At 54.4% G+C, this 14707-nt stretch overlaps 5 protein-coding genes across 5 annotated transcripts; 4 read left to right on the top strand and 1 right to left on the bottom strand.

Moving 5' to 3' along the window:
- Positions 1 to 1447: 1447 nt before the first annotated feature.
- BDP81DRAFT_79741 (uncharacterized protein) lies at positions 1448 to 2180 on the top strand. The gene has a single exon (XM_060596293.1). The coding sequence runs from the start codon at positions 1545 to 1547 to the stop codon at positions 2022 to 2024; it is 480 nt and encodes a 159-aa protein (XP_060450275.1). The 5' UTR covers positions 1448 to 1544; the 3' UTR covers positions 2025 to 2180.
- Positions 2181 to 3227, top strand: BDP81DRAFT_79742 (uncharacterized protein). Its single transcript, XM_060596294.1, has 2 exons — positions 2181 to 2954; positions 3077 to 3227. The coding sequence occupies exons 1-2, from the start codon at positions 2336 to 2338 to the stop codon at positions 3100 to 3102; spliced, it is 645 nt and encodes a 214-aa protein (XP_060450274.1). The 5' UTR covers positions 2181 to 2335; the 3' UTR covers positions 3103 to 3227.
- BDP81DRAFT_389380 (uncharacterized protein) lies at positions 3133 to 3921 on the top strand (the record flags this gene model as incomplete). The annotated part of the gene is made up of 2 exons (XM_060587244.1): positions 3133 to 3242; positions 3315 to 3921. The coding sequence occupies 2 exons, from the start codon at positions 3133 to 3135 to the stop codon at positions 3919 to 3921; spliced, it is 717 nt and encodes a 238-aa protein (XP_060450273.1).
- Positions 3922 to 4613: 692 nt separating this feature from the next.
- BDP81DRAFT_79737 (uncharacterized protein) lies at positions 4614 to 5259 on the top strand. Its single transcript, XM_060596292.1, has one exon. It carries the CDS (start codon positions 4754 to 4756, stop codon positions 5204 to 5206), a length of 453 nt encoding a protein of 150 aa, XP_060450272.1. The 5' UTR covers positions 4614 to 4753; the 3' UTR covers positions 5207 to 5259.
- Positions 5260 to 10635: 5376 nt separating this feature from the next.
- Positions 10636 to 13873, bottom strand: BDP81DRAFT_339194 (uncharacterized protein). The gene is made up of 3 exons (XM_060586002.1): positions 13471 to 13873; positions 13256 to 13434; positions 10636 to 13202 (listed from the first exon to the last, which is right to left on the bottom strand). Exons 1-3 carry the CDS (start codon positions 13766 to 13768, stop codon positions 10920 to 10922), a joined length of 2760 nt encoding a protein of 919 aa, XP_060450271.1. The 5' UTR covers positions 13769 to 13873; the 3' UTR covers positions 10636 to 10919.
- Positions 13874 to 14707: the final 834 nt, after the last annotated feature.

Here is a 14707-nt window from a genome sequence, read left to right as displayed (position 1 = left end):
TGATTGGAGAAAGAAGATGTTCCCAATGGGGGATGGGCTTGATCGAGGTTCGGAGAGGTGGAGAGCTGGAACGGGGCGGCGTCTGTGTGGATGTCATCCCGTCATTCCTTCCCTTGCCAGATGGAGGCTTTCCAGGGGTTCATCCCACGGTACATACGAGGTACAAGGGCGAAGTCGCTGGAGGTATCTGCACGATTTGCACAAGTCGAGCGGGAAGTTATGCCAGAAGGACCATGGGATTCGCCAATTAGGGAGATTGATTGACGCATGTACAGGATCTGCGAAAGTCGGTCGAACAGCTTGGGTGCTCGACAATCCATGGCGTAGAGAACTAACAAACTTGGCTTTCCGTCGTGTCTTGCTCTAGCAGATCTCTGCTTTACACCACAGGCGCTGCGGTTGTCAAAGTTGCATTGAACCTCGTCCCATCTCGTCTTTGTCTCGTCTGGTCTCATGGATATGGTCTCCCATCTGATTCGCAGTCGGGTGATAACGAATCCCAAGCACACGGTAGTTATGGCCGCCCCGAATTGAGACATTTAGGTATTGAATGCCTAATGATTCAGCCGTCTCGCCTTGGCCGAGAACATGCAGCGGTTGATAATAGCTGCGAGTCTGACATGATGACTGAGCCGTGAATAGGCCCTGCGTGCATTCTACGTGCGTACGAGCAGCTGTACGTGAGAGGATGATTTGAGAAGGGGAGGTGGAACGAAGCGACTTTTCAGCTTAGTCACGGAGCCCACGGGGCGCTGTGTTGCCCTTCAGCGCATCTCGTCCACGGAGTAATTAGTGGGTTCATCACTAAACTCAGATGCGCGTCGACCTTCAGTGGCCGCAGTCGTGATGTGTGAGGTGAGGCGGGGCAATGGGCGGGTCCAGGGTAAGCGGGGAAGACATTTGTGTCCCATTGGCTCGGTAAGGGGCCCTTGCTCCGTGGTCCCGCCCTGATTAGGTCAACACCCTGGTGTGCTTCAGGCTTCCTCACCCCTCAGACAGAATCCTTCCCGAACACAGTAAACCACACAGTTTCCCGCACATAGCACCTTGAGGGGGTTTCTGGGGCGGAGAGGCGGGCAGCAAACACAGCCGGGCCTGTTGGTGCATCTTTGCAGCAACAACGTCTCATCGCGCGCTGCATCGCATCGTCCCGCTGCTCCCAGCAGGCAACAGAATAACCTCAAGTCCCAACTCCCGACTCCCGACTCCCGCTGGCACGCATTTGCTCCGCTTTGCTCCACTTTGCTCTTCACACACACTCTAGGTCTCTCTCTTGACTTTCCTTCCTTTGGGTATTCATCTTTCACACGTTTTGCTTCGTTTTGCCTTCTTCGGGACCGAGTCCACATGGTATCCCGACAAGATCATCATCCTCGTCCTCCTTTCGTCTCCCCGCACCTCCGGCCCTCATCTCTTCTCGATCTTTGAATACTCAAACTCCGTTATCTACCCCCGGTCAGCCATTGTCAACTAATAGCTCCTGCTTAGAATCCCACACCTTGGTCATCACTTGATGATAACGAGACCTGAAACACACCGTGGCAATGTGGGAAATTGCACCGCTTCCGCTGCTAAACGCAGCCGACCGCGAGGGAGTTCCACCTGCAGGCCAAGCCGAGGCGACATATCAGCGTGTCATCTCAGCCCTGTGCTGTGTATCGAATTACTGCATACACATTACATTGTCTGAGGCTTCTCTGCTTCTCTCTCTCGCACTCGTCCCGCATGGCACTGCATCGGCCGCTACTTACATCGTGTACATGTTTCATGGACCCATAAGGCAGCCAACGTCGAGTGTCTTTCCCAAGCCACCGCGCCGCCGAGGTCATGGCCGCAGAAGAAGCCTTCCGCGCCTACATCGGAGTGCAGATACCTCGGTCCAGGGCGTATATACTGAGACAGTGCAGGTGTCTCCCCTGCTTTGTGTGATGCTTCCTTCGCCTTCGATGATCTTTCCATTTCGAGGTCAGACTAAACTGGTCCTGCCACACCCCTCGTCGACTAAGGAGACCCTGCCGCTGTAAGGTAGAACAGGCATGGCGCTACATACTTACTTTACAGCTTGGGTGAGATATGGTGCTTCCTGTTTTGGACCACTACTCAGTCTCTGTCCGGGGTTCCGCCTGCTCAGTCATCCTTCCGCATCTACATCTCTTTTCTTAAGCCTCCTCTTCGTCCGTAAGGTAATGCTTTCCAAGGTACCTCGCAGCCGCGCTCTGCCATGGCAGCAGGCCTAGTATCCTAATGGGGCCCTTCCTTCCAACGGACCGATATCAATGGCTTCATCCTTCCGTCGACTGGAATACTCAATCATGAGCATGGGAGCGAACCTGATATGCGCCTCTTGGAGAATTCCCCGCTATGCCTCTTCCTTCGTATCAACAACACATCACCATCCAGCAGCAGTCAATCGCCATCTTCCCATCCATCTCGGGTACGCTACACACTTCGCTGTGCCATTGCTCGCCACTCGCCTCCAACTTCTTGGATCAGCTCCATAAGTCTCCTCTCGGGCTATTTCCCTTTACGCTCGCAACCTTCGCGTAGCTACCTACCGTGCCTCGAACTCATCTCCGCCGCGCCTATTTGCGTCCACCATCAAATAGGCTCCCTACAGCTTCGCCACTGTTTACCGGTCCTTCTCAACATCGAATCAGATCCTCAGATTGGGGAGTTTCTGCGGCAGGATCTCTGCTGCTGTTTCACGCCCACGAAAATGGCAAGCCGTCATTCCAATGTCCTTGGCCGACTAGTCGACAATCAGGTCGAATACAGCTTCATCCCACGCCACCCCATCAAATCAGGCCCCGGTCTTCACCTGAGCATCCAGTCGTCTCTTCCATATCGACTCAACCGACCCATGCGTCACGTCGCTTTCTTTGGAGCAACGGGGTACACCGTGTTCAGGTGTCTGATGCATGCTCTTCAGAATACCTCGATATTCTGCCATGTTTGTAAGTAAAGTCTATACCTCCCAAAACCTACAGTCGATGTGGCATGTCCACGATCCGCTTGTCATTGTTATTATTTCCTACACTTCCCTCATGTCGTGAATGCTAAGAGTTGACCACCCCAGACGTCAGATGCGAGTCAAGTCTTTAGGAGATGTTTTGCGACGCAGATGACTTCAAAATGGAACACTTCGGCCGCATGAAAATTGTTACGGCAGACCTGAGCCCAGAAACTGCAGCCGAAGTCCTCTTCCCAGAGGAACTCCGAGGAGAGCCGGTCCACATGGTTGTGTACGGCATCGGAGGCTTCAGGACCTAGGAGGTCTCAGCAGAGGAGGGTGACAAGTGCGACGTCTACATTAGCGAAGCTGGCATTTGTCACGTATTTGACGCCTTGCGCATGCGCTTCGCCGCCTTCCCGCCGATGCGAAAACCGCGCCTCGTCAGCATCGGCTCCCTTTCCGTTGACGAGCAAGTCGATGATGCCTCTGACCAGCTCGCAATGAAAGTTAGACCTCTTTACTTATGGTTCATGGGAATGGTCAGTAAGGAAGTTCTCGACAATGAAGTCTTTCTCCGGGAGGTGCCTTATGGCAGTGAAGGCAGCGATACGAGCAGCTATTACTCGGACAACGAGCGCCACACAAGCAGCAGCATAAGTAGTCTTTCGTCTCGAGACTGGGATCGGCCCAAGGTGAACTTTCCACCGAGAACGCCATATGACGACAAGGTGGGAATGGAGTATACTATTAGCGAAGAGTGCAACAAGGAACTCTACAGTTCCAGTCTGATTGTGAGACCGACCCTCCTCACATACACAAAGCCATGCGGAGTCGAGGCAGTACGGGTTGGCCAGGAAGGAAACCCACGGCCTCCAGGCTGGACAATCAGCAGATTCGATGCTGGCCACTGGCTATACCAGTACGGTATATGCGGCAGTATGGAAGGTATTTCTACAATCACCACTTAGACTTGGGTTGGTGTTCAAAGCAGAAGTAGATTGACAATGGACGATTGAGGGACTGGTGGTTTTTTTCTATCAGCGATTACAAAGGATAGCTACGCCTTCCAATTGAGAAGACAGCGTCAAGTAGACTGAATTATAACTGAATCAACAGCATCACTTGCTCCGATTTCCCAGAGCCCTCATCCAATTGAGGGGTATATACTGTGGACAGGGATCAGTTGGAATCAAGAGCAGACACAGGTTGTCGCCCATCATGGGCCATCCTAGCGACCACTCTGCAGCTCGGCACTAGCCGCATCTCCCCCAGCCACACCGAATCGGTTCAGCTCTACGTACTGCTTTAGACAATGCTCACAAGCCACTCTTAATGGCTGGAAAATAGATGGTCTTTTTTGAAACATCTACGAGGGTAATCCCTACTCAAGAAGCAGGACCTTTCACCATGGCCGTGGCCTGACTTGTCTAGGCCTTTCTCTGTGTCTGACTGGTTTGGTTCACATCTGCGAAGCAAGCGCCAAGACACCGCCCAAGCTAGATGGTGTTCTTTGTTGTGATTTTCTACTTGGAGGATTGCCAGCCAGCCAGCAGGTGGAATAAAACCAACACGCCTCAGGGTCACATTCGGGGGCTTCTAAATAGTCGGCGATGTACCTCCATTTCTGGACGCCTGCGACGGAGGATCGGGTTGCTTACTCCGTACGGTTCGTCTCTCTCTTCATCTCTATCTCGCGTCCCTCGCGTCGAAGTTGAAGGAGGTATAGCGACCATCCGGTTGATCGGGTCAACACTCAAGTCCGTGTTGCATTGTAGATGCCTTGGCAAGACGAGAGAATAAATGTGGACAACAGTAGCACTAGCGAACTTCATGCGATCCAGAGCGCTGGGAGCAGAGGCTGGGGAGCAGAGGCTGGGGAGCAGGCCCAAGCCCTGTTCTTGGGTTCGACGGGACCATGTAACGCTGCTCTCTGCACCTATACTGCACTGTAACTATTTCGCATGTTGGGGTTTTGTTGGAAACAGGCAGTACTCAGTACTCCGGACGTTTTGCCCTCGCACTCGACCACTTTTCGTGACAAGGGCTCGGCGGGGAAGGGCCAAAGGCAGCGAGAAATGTCGGGGGTTTTCCGTGATGGCGAGAGGGGGCCACTTTGGATGTCAGCCTGATAAGACTGAGTGGGAAAGATCTACGCTGTCGAGGAGTTGCAAGACCCTGCCTAGGTCTCAATGCGGCCTCAATAGGCGAAGATTGTGGAGAATGAGCAGTTGGATTTGGTGGTCCACCAGTTGACCGTAGTATGACTGTCCGAACTGTAGGTGTGGTCAATTTCAGAATGGAGGTATCTTTCGAGATGCTGCCTTAGAATTGTCAGCGAGTACGAAAGTCCTAAAGGGATCATGCGAGCCGCTCTCGTTGATTCGTCCTGGAGGGCACGCATAGAGTTACTCTACTTTGAATTGCTTTCCGCATTGGACTAAAGATCGGTAAGATAGTCTCCGGCCGCGTCAGACCCGAAGGGCAGGAGGAGCGGGGACCAAAGAGCAATGGTATTAGGTGATACGGACATGTCGGGACCGGCTGCGCGCTTCTCTCGTAAGCCGTGAATGGGCGGCGCGGGATGAGTGAGCGCGCATTGTCTCGATTTGGTCAGTGAGTGACGTGAAGGCTCAGCTCCCTTGCGAGTACTCATGTGTGTGTGAGAGGCGGAAAACATCCGCAAAGAAGTCGACCCGGGATGAGGTGAGAACCTTGGTGCCTTGAGCACAGCGCGACTGCACGGTGGTCAGATTTTCGGAATTTAGTGTGAGGAGAGAGCCGGACCACCGAGTAGCCGGGGCCACGAGACGACAGGCGCGTTGTTGAGCTGGCACAGCTCCAGCTGGCGTGCCGTGAAGGATGGGGGCAGTGGTGTTGTTGGGTTGCGGTTGCGACGGTCGAGTTGCTGTAACCCTCGTAAAGGATATAAATCCACGTTGGTGAGAAGTTTGTTTGTTGGAGATTGTCGGGTTGTTGGAATCCGACTGGATTGTTTCGGTGTCTCTGAGAGGATTAGATGGTGCACCTATACCTACCTACCTACCTACCTACCTACCTACCTACCTACTCCGTACCCTATATAAAAAAAAATGTAGAGGTAAGCTTTGGACGTTGAAAGTAGATTTCTCAACGCGGTTCGCCGCAGAAGGGAGGAGCCTGAGTGGCCAGCTCCCAACACGGATGGACTTTGGTTCATCCCAAGCCTTTGCCTGAGGCCGTGCTTGTTTTTTTCGTCTCATCTTGAAGTCGCGCCCCGCGTCTTGGCAGGACTGTCGTGGACCGTCTTCAGAGGTTAGTGTTGGCCTCGCGGCATCAAGAATTGAATTCTCGGGATATCATGGCATTGAGGGGTACGATTGATGATCGATCCAGGTCTTCTTCCCCCGTGATCCCCCAACTCTGATGTGTACGGCGCTGCTGTGGCCCGACGAACTCACTGATGCACGACGTTGAGCAAGGGGGCCGTTTCAGGGCCTTGAGGGTTGCAGAGGAAGCAAACGACACGGCGACCCTGACTAAGGTAGGTCGCCTAAGACGGGTTTTTCGATCAGGCCGTCTTTGGTGCGGCCTTGAAACAGTGTGATAGAGGCAGGAAACGGAAACAGTGTGACAGCGCTGCCCAGAGAGTGGGGCAGGAGCCCCTGGCAGCGACGGAAAAACGGGATCCTCCGACTAGGGGGATCTCCCGAAATAGATCCATATGCACGGCCTATTGGGGTCAGTCAACAGGGATCAGGGGGTGACGGCCTTGCTCAACGTCAATGACGGAGAAGAGAGTCTGGGGAGCGTCACTAAGGTAAGGTGCCTTGAGTGCGCCAAGGAGTTTTAGTGATGCTGAAACGAACTCCTTCCTCCGCCTGAAGATATCTCGAATGCTTCCTCTCCCAAGAATCGCCAGCTATTGCCTCTCCTCCGCCGAGACGATGCGGCCGTGTCTGGACGGGAGACGGGAGACGGGGGCGAAGGTTTTGTTAGTGTCGGAGGAGACATGTCGGTCCATCGTGGATGTTGGTTTGCTCTCTGCTACTTGAATAAGTTGCACATTGGTTGGACTTCTTTCCGTTCCTCGACTCCCGTCTGCTAAGCACCTGGATGTCAATAACAGAACCGAGTCCGAGGAATCCGATGTGCCCCCAAAGCCCCCTACCTAGTCATGCCTGATGATGATCTGAGTGGTATTGGGTGCATTTTTTTTCACAGAAACGGCCCCTTGGGTTGGATGCAGCGGTGATCATGAGCACCCAGATTCCAGGGCTGGGGCTGAGGCCTTGGGGAAACATCACACCATGCGGCTCCAAGACACCAAGACGGGCTCTTCCCTTTGCCAACTAGGTCGGCCGCCGTGACATCGTCAGTTATTTGAAAGCACTGACCCACAGAAGCTTCAGCACATTAGGTGCATGCGTATGTGGGAACCTTGAAGGCTCTGTTTTTCTGCTGCCCCTTGCTTGCAGAACCAGGGATGCCCAAAAGTCAAGGTGACCGACCCTCTTGGCGACGGGGGACATGTTCAGGCAGAAGCTTTCTTTCGAGCACGAGTTCGAATCGCCCAGTCGGCGTGAGGGAGATGCTACAAGGGTCCGTGTCGAATATGAGGCGACTATCTCATGGAAATTATCCACGCCGTAGCATTCAATTCAGGATGGAACAAAACAGCGGGAGAATACCGCAACTTGATGTGACTTGCGAACTCACCATTACTGCCTATGGATAGATGCTGGCAACTATCGCTTTTGACTGCCGAATAAAATCGAAAGTCCCCTTTTGGGTCCTTTTGGGTCCCTCTGGGTTGTTGCAATTGAGTGTGGCTGAACAGGGGCGGAGAAGGAGAGGCTTGATGCGAGAGAGACCCACTTCGGACCCACGACCGGGTCCCGCTTCCTGACCGGCACCGGCACCGGCACCCGGCGCGGCTGCCTTGGCCTGTTCCCTTTGAGGAAGTAACGGATCTCGCCTCTGCAGGCGCGGCCATCAGGCAACTTTGTGACTTCCCAAGCTGATCATAATACATGAAATCTCGGACTTGCAAAGAAAAAGCTCGGATCCATTTATGGACAAGATCCTCAATTGCTGTTACTGGCCAAGCAAGGTGCTGCCTGCCTGGTCGAGGAACAAATTGAAAGAGACGGAGCGAACCGTTCGTGGAGTGTAGGTGGCCCCAGTAGTTTCCTCATTGCGCGACAATCTCGCTGGTGATTGGCTTTGGCGCGGTTAAGCGACAAATCACATCATCGGGAGGAAGCAACGCCACACACATCCTGCTCCCAGGTTTTGCATCCTTCTCCGTCTCGCTTATGAGTGTTAACGGTGATTTGCTGGTCCAACCGTCCACTACTCTCTTAGTACCGGTTCCCCTTGCTGTTCTCCAACGTCTCTCACGGAGTTCATGTCCGCCTCCTCGCGAATCGTACCTAATTAACCAATTTTGGTTGGCTAATTGATTAATCCTCCCATAACCGTCGTGCTCCTTTTCCTCGAACATTTAATCCTCTGCGCGTGTGAGCGGGAGGATTTGGCTACAGCCACGTGGCATTTAGAAAATAGAGGAGAAAACAGCGCGCCAAAACAAACGCTTTTCATCCTGTTGTCGCTCAGGCGCCGGGGCCTAGGAAGCCGATTCCGGCACTTGGAGCGCGGGCTGTGTAGATGTCAAATGTCGGTGGCCTTTTTAGCAAGAAAAGTGAGGTAATATTCAGAAAGAATTTTTTAATTTTTTTAATTGCAACGAACTCCTCCACATCTTTGCGGCGAAGTGTCCAGAAAGAATTCCGACAGGTCTAGGAATCCGCGCCTGGTTTCGATGTTTGGATCAAGCATTGATGGGCAAAAGCCAAGCATTGATTTGACTTTGGCACTGCAGTGAGGACAAGAGAGCTTTGGCCAGAGAGAGTCCCATCTCGGGCACGTGGGTGCTAGTGGCGAACGTTGTATCCGTTGAAGGCTCCAGTTCTCGGGAAAGCTTGTCACAAGAGATCAGCAAACGCGATGGCCAGCCGCTGGCTCTCTGCCATTCTCCCCCCCCCCCCCGGCTTCAAGGACTACCTAAGTGTGGCTTCCATCTTTCACTTCCAGGAAGCTGCTGTCCGGAAATTTGAATGTAAGCTCCGAAAGTATCCTGCCTAGTCCCTTGAGCCGTACGGTGTTGCCGCTGTCATGAACCACGCGCGCGCCTCTGCGTCAATCATCTTCCAGACGCGGTTAATAGAGATCGCCTACCACATATCAGAGTTCTCTAACCTCGAATGCACCGCCTGCGCCCAGGGAAGAAAAACTGTAGCTCACCGGCTACTCTATCCGTCCAAAAGCCGACTCTTCTGCACGTTGCCCTCCCATAGGATCCCCCGGGTATACCGTCCTTCGTACCAGGTTGCTGACCAGCCCGGTTCGGGTGACGGCGGTGGCGCTGACGTTCATGGCTTGGAAGTCTTACGGTCTGGACAACCTTCATGATTCATGTTCGTTCCTGTTTAGATAAGCAGCGCCTGTCCTCTTGCTATTGGATAGTTGATACGATTGACACGATTGACGAGACTACCGCCGTGGCGCACGCTTCTCGATAGACGCGCGATCCATCGCCTGTCATAGAGCTATGTACACCAAAACTATGTTCTGTAATAGAGTGTGCATGAGGTTTCCAAGTGCGGAATATTAAAACTCAATTTTGTAAAGTTTTCCGTGTTTCTCTAACTTTAGGTCAGTGTCGTGCCTCTCTTGAAGTGCACCCTTCTTGGGAACCTAGGTAGTTGAGCCCAATTCTCACATAGTATCTTCTCCAAAACCACCACTTACGGAATAATTTTGTTGGAATTGTCGTCTTATGAACGATTTCATACTTAACACTTGAAGTTCATCTGTAATGGTTTCAATCCGTATCCGTAGGCTCACCAAACTTGTGTCCGCCATACACACCAAGGTAAGAAGAGAAACGGGAAACAGTGCCACGAGAACTACAAAGAGAAGCGAGTCTTCCCCCCCACGCCCCGAATCCTTCTCTTCTCCTTCCACACACCCCCCCTTCCAAATCCTTCCCGTCCAACCATCTCACTTCCCTCCTCCGAGAGATCTGGTTCATACCGTGTACGTACCCTACCTTACTTTACGGAGCACACACCCACCAGTGACGCCCTTACTGAAGGACGATCCACTTCCCGTACGATCCCTACCGCATCCCGGCCCCTCGGTATCCACAAAACGGATTCGACCCCTTGCTCGCCGACGTTGCACTAGGAATGACTGCATGCCCATGTTGTGTTGGGCTGAGTAGTCGCGCACTCGCGGTAAGGTAGTCCCTAGTGTAGTCCCTAGTGTAGCGTACTCTCTGTGCACACAGCAAGGTAGATTTGGGATTTGAATTTTTGCTGCTGTCTTGAACTATGTTTCTCCAGCTGCCAAGCCCAAATCCGTCCAGATTCCATTTCTGATTCGCCCTTCCTGGCGCTCTTCCTTGGCGCTCAGCAGATGGCGGCCAATGTAACCTTCATTCTCGTTCCCTTCCCAATTTTTCGTCCCATGTCTGTTCTGGCTTGTCCATCCGTTCTGCTTGCCCCCCCCAAAAAGTAGCACATTGTGAATAAAGAAGAAAAGAGGAAAGAAAACAGAAAAAAAAAAGGGAAAGAAATGTAAGCCCGGAACCTCTTGAACGCCGAAATTGTTGTCAGTATGCCTAACCCCCCCCCCCCCCCCCCCTGCTCGTCTAGTTGGGAGCTATGCAGTGATGATATGAAGAAGCTGTTGAAGACACGGTCCCATTTCAAGGGACCCCCAAATGAAATCTATCCTGTACAAGGGGGTAAGGGTGTGTGTGTGTGTGTGTGGTTTAGCTCTCGCTCCCATAGAGCCCAATGCAAGAAAATACCAAAGAAAATGGCAGGAGAAATAAAAATAAGGAGATGGTTCTTCATCAAGTCATGACAAACAAGAAAGATGAACAGGCACGGGGATAACTCCAACCAGCCCCCACCCCCCATCATTTCTTGAAATAGTTGTAAAACATGGCGTCCATGTCGCTCCCCACCGCGGCCGCTGCCGCAGTCATACCCGCCTCGTGACCGCCGCCACCCATGTCGTGGACAGACGGCCACTCCCAGTTGGCCGCCGCCCCCATGTCAAAGTCGACGAGCATCTGCCCGCCGCTGTGGTCGGGGAACCACCCCGCCGCGCCAGCCTGGCAGTCCACCAGGTCCGCGAGCGTGAGGTGGTGATCGCCCGTCGGGGCCCCCAGCGCCGCGGGGTCCATGACGTGAGCAAACATTTCGTCTGCGGCGCGCCAGTCGTGTTGTTGCTGCTGCTGATGATGCTTGTTGTGACTGTCTGAGGGGCTGAAAGGGTTGAACGGGGTCGCCAGCTCGCTCGTCGAGGTCATGGAGTCGTCTGCCGATGAAGACGACGACACGGACGGCATCATGGACGTGTCCATGGGGCTGATGAAGGACGACGCCGAGTCCACGGCCGTCGGGGCGCCCGAGAACGGGTGGTCGTGGTGGTGCTGCGGCGGGGTGTGCTGGAGCGAAGAGTTGCGGCGCGACATGGAGTGCGTCGTGGTGGACGACGACGAGGCGTACGAGTCGGAGCGCGTGTGGTGGCTGATGCTGATGGGGATGCTCATGCCGCTTCCCGTGCTGTTCCTGTTGTTCTTGCCGCTGCCGCTGCTGCTGCTTCTGCTGCTTCTGCTACCGACGTTGCCGCCAAACGCGCGCATCACGGCCTTGAGGTGCTTCTTGATGGCGCGGACCTGGCCGCCGGGGGAGAGGAAGTCCGAGGCCGCGATGCCCAGGAGGCGGGACGCCAGGGCTTCGAGGCGGCCTTCGTAGACGGCAATCATTCGCGGCTCCATGTTGAGGACGCCGGCTTGCTTTTGCGCGTAGATGAAGGAGAGGCCGCGGGCGCAGGTGTCGAGCGCCAGGCAGAAGACGTCGGGGAAGGAATTTTTGCTCTGCGCGGGCATGATGACGGGGCCTTCTTGGGACGTCTGCTCGGCGATGTGCAGCATGATGCCCACGAGCTCCTGCGCCGAGCCGATGAAGCGCTCGACCGTTTCCGCCGTGAGGGAAAAGGGCTCTGCCGGGGGCGGGGCGCCGGGGAGGATGGCTGGGAAGAGGAGGTGGATGGCCATGGTGTGGTACACTGACAGGACGAGGGAGCGGGAGGGCGCGTGGGCGACCTGGCGGTTGAGGAGGTGGATGCTCTCCATGAGGACGCGGTAGACCTCGCGGCAGACGCACTCCATGTCCTGGGGCGTGCTGCCCTGCTGGATGCGCTGGAGTGCGAGAAGGGGCGCCTCCTGCCAGAAGTTCGTGCTGACCGTCTCGTTGGGGTCGGGCTCCTGCGGGTAGAGGGCGAAGATGTAGGCCGTGATGGAGGCGATGTGGGCGAGGGGCCACATTTCTTTGATCATGCTCTTCTGCTTCTGCAGCGTGGAGAAGTTGTCCGAGACCTCGTCGAGGCGCATCAGCACGGACGAGGTCTCGTCGACGGGGAGGAAGATGGAGGTGAGGCTCGTGGGGAGCAGCTGCGAGAAGTGGGTGCCCATTTGCAGGAAAGTCCAGAGAGTGAGGGTGTAGGTCGTCCAGTAGAGGTAAGCGACGATTTCCTTTTCGACCTCACAGACGTCGATGCCGTTGATGCGGCTTGTCGTCAGGGGCGCCGAAGAGGCTGAGATGGTGTCCTTGATCTCAGTCGCCAGGCGGCCAGAGAGGCCAATGTAGCACGTGGCGCGCTTGATCTGCCCTTGGCAGAGGCTGTTCCAGCCCAGGAGCATCAGGACCTGTGCTGTGCTGATGCCGGGGAGGGAGATGCCGGCGCCGGGCATGCCCGGTTGGCTGACCCGGGTTGAGATGGGGCGGTTCTGGAGTTGTGCTGACGCCCATCGGAGGAGGACGTGTCCTCTCGCCATGGCTATCTCGTCGCCGAGGGAGAAGGATGCGTCGGCGAGGATGACTGCCAGAAGGACCTCGTCGTGTGTGCCGTCTCTCAGTTCGCGAAGAAGCAAGGTCTTGGAAACCAGAAAGGAGAGAGGGTGAACGCTGTACCACACATCGACCAACTGTCCAATCTGTCGAGTGCCGTAGTCGGTCAGGGGGCTCGGTCCTGTCGGTGTCGTATCGAACATGGATGGTGTGGCGTCGCTCGCGAGTCCTGTGAGATAGAATCTACCACCGCCCTGTTCCATGAAGATGGATCCCAAACCGCCAAACTTATCAACCACAAGGCCGACCAAGTCATGAGTGAGAAGCTGTAGGATGCCAGTGTACTTGAGAGTCAAGTTAGCTTCGTGCCCTCTAGAAGGTAGTCTTGGACTCATACCTTGACATCTCGATGACTGAACTTTGAGTTGACGACATTCTCGCTCCGATCCTGCAAAGTCAAGCGAAGAGTCTGGTTGTACGCTGATATCCTCTCCTGCCACGGGTTCGACTTGGGCCCAGGCGTCGGCTTCTCGCCAAAGTTTTCGATAAACATGCTGTTGAGCATGCTAGCCACATCTTCGCCGCCGCCCATCAGGGCCACGGGCGCCGCACCACCGCTTCCATCCATCTGCGCAGGCTCCTCCATGATGGGCATCGAATGCGGCGAGCCACCCGTCGAGGCTCTCTGGCGTTGCGGTACGGGAACACCGCTGCCGTCGCCGGTGCTGTTGTTTCTGCTCATGTCCTGGGATACGGTGCGGGTCTTTGGCGGCCGCGAGTCCCAGTCGTAGACGCAGTCGACATTTTGCTTGCGGCAGGCTTCGCAGATGGTCTCGTTGCTGCACTTGATCTTGCGTGCGCGGCAGAAGCTGCAGCTCTTGCGGAGCGGGTGTCGGGATGTGAGAGACATGATCTGGTATAGTTGTCTAGGTTTCGGGAGTTGGTAAAAAGAAAGAAGGGAACTGCTGTTATACAATACACATTGGTTATATTTGTACAACAGTATATTGGTACCAATGCAAGAGGGAAGAGGGAAAAAGATAGATAGACGATGGGTTATCGGGATGGAGCCGCCGTCGACTATAATTGGTGGTAAGTCTGGATGGTTGATTGGGGAGGCTTGAAAGGCTTGAAGTAGAAAAGGAAGAGTCTGAAAAGTTGCGTCACTCGTCTTCTTCTTCAACCCTTTCGTTTGCAGTAGCAAAGTCTGTTACCAACATGATCCATTGTCGTGGTTGGTGGTTTCTTTGAGATGTTATAACTTCAGTCTGCAGAGTAAGCCAGAGTTGGAATAAGATGAGACGAGGCAAGGTACCGTTGAAGGATGCGCTCTGGGGTTCGAATGCACAGTGTCGGGGAGGCTTCGAAGGGGGGGGGGGTGAACAATCAACGGAGGAGGTGTTGGTGTAAGAGAGGGGGTGTTATATGGTCGACATGGGGTGCGACTTCGAAAGTTGATGATGTACAGGTAGAATTCACTCCCATCAGCAAAAGTTCATGAGATTTGGTCCATGTGTGGTTGTGGGACGGGCTTTTCGACTTCGTGCATGTTTACATGTACCCAACTTACTCTGCCTCATTCTTAGGTTGGGGGCCAAAAGTCGGCAACTCGAGTCCGAGTCCAGGCCGAGTTAGCCGACCTTGTCGCGCTTGCTGCGCCGCCCTCAAGTTATGCAAAAACCTGCACAACGACAACAAGCGCGGAGGTACATGACATCTTGGAGGCAGCGACAAGGGTCCTTTTGCAACTGCGTGTATTCACGGGTACTCCTGCAAGTCAAAGTCGTGTCCAGCCAAAACAGTCCTAGTGTCAGTAGAACCCCTGCTTCTCGAACGATATCCTTGTTCC

The sequence above is a fragment of the Colletotrichum phormii genome (genome assembly GCF_030913505.1).
Source record: "Colletotrichum phormii strain CBS 102054 chromosome Unknown BDP81scaffold_2, whole genome shotgun sequence".
Taxonomy (NCBI): domain Eukaryota; kingdom Fungi; phylum Ascomycota; class Sordariomycetes; order Glomerellales; family Glomerellaceae; genus Colletotrichum; species Colletotrichum phormii.
The sequence above is the reverse complement of the archived record's forward strand: the minus strand, read 5'-3'. Positions and strand labels throughout refer to the sequence as shown.